Here is a 6,584-nt window from a genome sequence, read left to right as displayed (position 1 = left end):
GTATTGTCGAGCACGAGGACGTGAGGCGTTCTAGCATTTGTTATAGAGCGACTGTTGAAATTAAGTGTATCAGTAAAGTTGTATTCAGAAAGAATAAACCAGTTTTATTTAAGAAAGGACATGTTTCGCTAAAGTTTTGTCAGAACGAATTTACGGAAAATTAAGTAACGACTGGAGGTGTAACAATAAGTATGTTACAAGGGATGCATCTGTCCTAAACAATACTTAGTGTAATAGTTTCGTTTTGAGTTTACTTACCGAATATGTTCAGCCATGAATAAATAATCTGTCAATTCTCGTGGATTTTTATGCACAATAATGAGCAACGACTATCAATTATAAAATTTAAATACACTGTTAAATTGTCGATTTATAATACTAAAACCTCTTTACCATTAAAATTTGAAAATGATCACACCATCAATTGAAATGACGTAAATTTTAAAACATTTTTTTTTACTGTAAAAGCTGTAACTTGTAATAAAATACTGATTTTGATTAAAACAAACCTCTGAAGTCCAGGCACATTGTTAGAATGTGTAGAAAAAGGAAAGGCATGAGACTATACCATGCCAATTGATGTTCATATTGTTCAATTAGCTTAGAAATAATCAATTATTGGCTGTGACCTTTACTAGATTACTGTAGGCTCCATCTGTATTGACTTTAAAAAAAGACTTGTAGAAGATAATAGCACAAACACTGACATTTAATGTTGTTTTTTAATACTTTATGGTAATGTAAGGACATCTGTCTTTTTTTTTATTAATACCTGAAAAAATGGAGAAGTTCAGACCACTTAGTCTATACCTACTTATACAACATTAAATATTATAGTTATTCATTTCGGAAAAAAAACAATTGATGAGGGGGTTCAGCCCCATGGGCCTCTCCACTAAATCCATTTCTGCTTAGGCAACATTAAAGAATACTGTTATTAATTTCTGGAGAAAAAACTGTGAATGAGTATATGGACCACTCTTCTAGATTTGTGCCTACTTATAAAAAAAAATTAAAGAATACATTTATACAATTAGAAATATAACATAATGTAAAAACCACTAAGGTTACACTTTATTTAACACGTAAGTAGCAAAGAAGTTGGCACTGAGTACCCCAAGCAAGTTGCCATCCCTCTAGTCAATAGTTCAGGTTGGCAGTGAGTACCACCAGCAAGGTTCCTTTCCTCTAGTCAATAGTTCAGGTTGGCAGTGAGTACCACCAACAAGGTTCCTTTCCTCTAGTCAATAGTTCCAGTTGTCAGTAAGTACTGCCAGCAAGTTGCCTTCCCTCAAGTCAATGGTACCAGTTGGCAGTGAGTACCACCAACAAGGTTCCTTTCCTCTAGTCAATAGTTCAGATTGGCAGTGAGTACCACCAGCAAGGTTCCTTTCCTCTAGTCAATAGTTCCAGTTGTCAGTAAGTACCACCAGCAACGTTCCTTTCCTCTAGTCAATAGTTCCAGTTGTCAGTAAGTACTGCCAGCAAGTTGCCCTCCCTGTAATCAATATTTCAGGTTGGCAGTGAGTACCGCCAGCAAGATTCCTTTCTACTGGTCAATAGTTTCAGTTGGCAGTAAGTACTGCCAGCAAGTTGCCTTCCCTCTTGTCAATAGTTCAGGTTGGCAGTGAGTACCACCAGCAAGGTTCCTTTCCTCTAGTCAATAGTTCAAGTTGGCAGTAAGTACTGCCAGCAAGTTTCCTTCCCTCTAGGTTGGCAGTGAGTACCACCAGCAAGGTTCCTTTCTTCTAGTCAATAGTACCAGTTGGCTGTGAGTACCATCTGGTGAACCACAACTTTTCACACAATGTGAACGTAATGATTTGGTGAGAGATTTTGGGTCTTCCAAAGGATTCTACAGAGATTTTTGGGTCTTGACTTCAGGCTAAGAACTTACTTTCTCCAGGGATATCATTTAACTGGTACAGAAATCGCGAGAAAGAGTTTATACCATATTTTTCAAAGAAGGTTCACTGGTTTGTTACAACAATATTGCTGAATTAATACCAATGCTAGGAGTTGCAGTCAATGAACCAAGTGAGTGATGATTGTTCATTGATTCCTCCAAAATAAGTCTAAAAGGTGGTCTCCTTCACAATGGTAACATATATGCATCTGTTCCTATTGCTAATTCAGTTCACTTGAAGGAAACTTACTAAAATCTCGAACTTCTTCTTAATAAGATCATGGTTAGTTACTTTGTGGAGACTTAAAAGTCCTTTGTATGTTTTGGAGTCAACAATCTGGTTATACAAAGTTTCCATGTTTTTTGTGTGAATGAGACAACAGAGCACGAAATCAGCACTGAATAAAGAAGCAATGATCACGCAGAGTCAGCCTGATACCAGGATCGAAAAACATTGAACGTGAAAGTTTGGTTGACGCAAACAAAGTCATATAACATCCACTTCACATAAAACTGGGCTTGATGAAGCAGTTTGTAAAGCCCTTAGACAAAGATGGCAACTGTTTCAAGTATCTGTGTGGACAATTCCCAGCTCTTTCAGAAGTGAAATTTAAAGAAGGGATTTTTGTTGGGTCTCAGATTAGAAAATTGACTTTTGGATGAATAGTTCAAAAGGGCAATGGGGAAAGTTGAAAAGAAGCGTGGATTGCCTTTAAAGATGTTATTGACAAATTTTTAGGAAAAAACAAGGACCCAAATTACTAAAATATTGTCAGTAACATGCTTGATAAATTCAAAGTGTTGGGTTGTAATACGAGCTTGAAAGTTCATTTCTTACACTTGCATATTGACTATTTCCCTGAAATTCTCAGTGCCGTCAGCTAAAGACAATGGGGAAGGTTTCATCAAGACATTGGGGAAGGTGGAACATCAGTATGATGGCTGATTACTGCAGGTCATTGAAATGAGATGCTCCATGATACATATCCCACTGTGACAGAGTATAACTATGGTATATGTGGCACATTAAACATTGAATGCAAGGATGTAAGTATGAAAAGCAGTCCTTATTCTAAGATGATATTTTGTTGTGTAACTAAACCACATGTACTTTACATAACCTACCCACAAGGAATAGAGTACAGTACAACAATATTTACAGAAAACAGGACTGAACTGAAAACAGTGAGCCACATAAATGAAATAATGAGCAACATAAAAATGTAGACATGTTAAAACTGCATGACTATTAGGATTTTGCACTAATTCAGAAGTTTCTTTGAGGGAACTTGGAAGTATGTGTTTGTAAACAGTTGAGTAAGCATCTACTAAACTAGTATCTGGATTACATTATTAACTTGATGTAAACTCATGATAGCTGAGTAAGAGAATTGGTAAGTGGATTACATTGTTATCTTGATGTAAACTCATAACAACTGATTAATGAAACTTGTAACATTGTTAAGCAGTAACTGAATTACATTGTTAACTTAATGTAAACTCCTGATAGTTGATTAAGGAAACTAGTAACTGGATTACATTGTTAACTTAATATAAACTCCTGAGAGTTGATTAAGGAAACTAGTAACTGGATTGCATTGTTAACTTGATGTAAACTTCTGACAACTGATTAAGGAAACTGGTAACTAGATATGTTTTTTATTTTAATATCTAAACCTGGAGCAGTAACATTTAATATATATATATATATATATATATGTTGTGATTATTTTTGTTATTTTTGACTGTACATGTGTATCAAATGAAACATGAGCTAGTTTATATATTTACCATTACTTCAATAATTTTTAAGGTGGTTTTGAAAGCTCACCATGGTATGAACTTCAAAGAGTTTGTAGAAATGCTGGATTGTGTTGGACAACGAGCAGCAGCCGATGTTGAAAACTTTAGTCAAATTAAAGAAGCCCCAAGTCTTCATCACTACCCTTGGCATTCAGTGTTGGATCTGGTTTTGGTTGTTCAGGGATTGAAGCTAGTGTTGAAACACCCAAAAATCTCATCAGACCTCTTTAGGACAACAAGTGAATTACTCCTTCAGCTTCAATCCACAATTCAGAAAGTGGAACATGAATCTTCAAGTAAACTTCTTAAAAAATTGATATAATTTAAGATTCAGCAGAAAATTTGTTTTGAAATGTGATATTTTTTTTTATTTAAAAAACAAAGGACAACAGATTCAACTGAAACATGGGCTACAAAAAACAACCTAAAGGACAAGGATTCAACCTAAACATAGGCTACAAAAAACATCCTAAAGGACAAGGATTCAACCTAAACATAGGCTACAAAAAACATCCTAAAGGACAAGGATTCAACCTAAACATAGGCTACAAAAAACATCCTAAAGGACAATGAATTCAACCTAAACATAGGCTACAAAAACAACCTAAAGGACAACAGATTCAATCTAAACATAGGGTACAAAAAAACTACCTAAAGGACAACTTATTTTACACAAAACATTTACTGCAAGTAAATAAATTATTCATTAAGATCCAAGAAAACTGTAATTTTGTAGCCAAAATAAAAAGTAAATGAAGAAAATGCTATACTATTTTCTGTTTACATAGTTTGTTTATCATAAAATATACACGTTTGTTGTCCTTTTCCAAAATTTAAAATGCAAATGTTTTGCTTTATCCTGAATATTATGCACGTCTGGAAGAGATCTACAAAATTCCCTTCAACAGCTTTGCCTACGTTTGATTCTAGACACACAAGTTTTTCCAGAAAATTTCTAAATTTTCAATATCTCAAATCTTTATCCAGCAAAAAAAAGCTATTGCTGCAAGTATTCTTTTATGTAGCTGTAATGATGCGAAAAGGAAAACTCATCCTGCACACTTTTGCTAAGTTTGATTGTCTAAAATGTAAAATTGCTTTAAAATGCTCTTCAAATTAACTTGTTTTACATCATTAGTTGCTGTTATTTGGGAAGCACTCCATAAAAGTAATAAGCACACAAGGTGCAGTAGCAACTGCTGGACTGAGCACTTGCAATGTGAGGACCTAGTGACAACAGTCTGTGGATTCTACAAACTTATTAGTGAGGGTAAAGAAAAAAAATGTATAACCAATCTTTTATCTAATATAGCCAGTGCCGAAGAGGCTTTTTGACCAATACCATGGCTCACAAGACCAGCTGGTATACAACAAGCGTACTTGTGGTTGAGACACTGTTTACATTAACAAATTGTATGAACAACAACTGTTATGGTGTAAACTAGATTAAGTTGGTGAGGTGTAATTTTTATCAACTTCCTTAGACAAATTGTATGAACAACAACTGTTATGGTGTGAACTAGATTAAGTTGGTGAGGTGTAATTTTTATCAACTTCGTTAGACAAGTTGTATGAACAACAACTGTTATAGTGTGAACTAGATTAAGTTGGTGAGGTGTAATTTTTATCAACTTCATTAGACAAATTGTATGAACAACAACTGTTATAGTGTGAACTAGATTAAGTTGGTGAGGTATAATTTTTATGAACTTCGTTAGACAAATTGTATGAACAACAACTGTTATGGTGTAAACTAGATTAAGTTGGTGAGGTGTAATTTTTATCAACTTCATTAGACAAATTGTATGAACAAGAACTGTTATTGTGTGAACTAGATTATGTTGGTGGGGTGTAATTTTTATCAACTTTGTTAGAGTCTTTTCAAATGAGAATTAGAGTAAGAATTAATAAACATATTATTATTTACTTTATTATAATTTTAATTAATTTCACTCATCAGAAAAAGAGCTGGAGATAAAAGTATTCTTGTATCTCACATAAAGTTTATATTAATCCTTCCACTATTGGCATAAAGCAGTGAATTCAATCTGCAAATGCTTAACTTTTTCCTGCCTTAATTTTCTATTTCAGTCATAATATTTGATTCAAAAACTGTAAAATCTGGAAATTATTATTAAAACAATGAATATAATTAGTATAAGTATGCAAATATTGTTGGACTGTTTCTCCATTATTGTGTGACAATTAACTACAGTACACAGTCACAGGTTCCTAGTTTATTCTCACATTAACTGTCATCCAATTAACCAGTCAGCACATTTCCAGCAGTATGCCTATAAAAGTACAGACAGACATACTAGTCCCATCAGTAGTGTGGTGTATGCACTCAGGACAGAAATACCATATTACAGCATTTCTGTGTGTTGTAGTAAGTACTTATCATTTTCATTGATAAAATATAATAAAATGCTTAATTTTGCATTATTGACTCTACCCAAATTGCTTGTACCCTCCAAGAGATAATTTGCACCCATCTGGAGAAATCTTTGGGAAATGCTGCCATATGACAAATGTTTAGAAAGTCATACTTTTGAAAGGCTACTGATTGATCCAAGGATTTCGTGTTACCAGAAGAACAGTAAGATATACATTAACACAATCTAGTAGAGATCTTGTCAATGACCTAACTGTAAGTACAGGTGTGAATGTTACCAGGAGAACAGTAAAATATACATTAACACAATCTAGTAGAGATTTTGTCAGTGACCTAACTGTAAGTACAGGTGTGAATGTTACCAGGAGAACAGTAAGATATACATTAACACAATCTAGTAGAGATCTTGTCAATGACCTAACTGTAAGTACAGGTGTGAATGTTACCAGAACAGTAAGATATACATTAACACAATCTAGT

The 6,584-nt window shown here is 34.0% G+C and overlaps 1 protein-coding gene across 2 annotated transcripts in view; it reads left to right on the top strand.

Moving 5' to 3' along the window:
• LOC106466703 (jmjC domain-containing protein 4-like) overlaps positions 1 to 5,225 on the top strand; it is a 34,006-nt gene extending 28,781 nt beyond the window's left edge. For both annotated transcript variants that reach the window (XM_022394778.1, XM_022394777.1), the window contains exon 6: positions 3,720 to 5,225. In XM_022394778.1, coding sequence (XP_022250486.1) covers positions 3,720 to 4,031 — 312 coding nt within the window. In that variant the 3' untranslated portion in view covers positions 4,032 to 5,225. The remainder of the gene's footprint in view (positions 1 to 3,719) is intronic.
• The last annotated feature ends 1,359 nt before the right edge of the window (positions 5,226 to 6,584 follow it).

Source organism: Limulus polyphemus, unplaced genomic scaffold, assembly GCF_000517525.1.
Source record: "Limulus polyphemus unplaced genomic scaffold, Limulus_polyphemus-2.1.2 Scaffold2351, whole genome shotgun sequence".
Taxonomy (NCBI): domain Eukaryota; kingdom Metazoa; phylum Arthropoda; class Merostomata; order Xiphosura; family Limulidae; genus Limulus; species Limulus polyphemus.
Note: the sequence above shows the minus strand (reverse complement) of the source record. Positions and strands in the feature narration are given on the sequence as shown.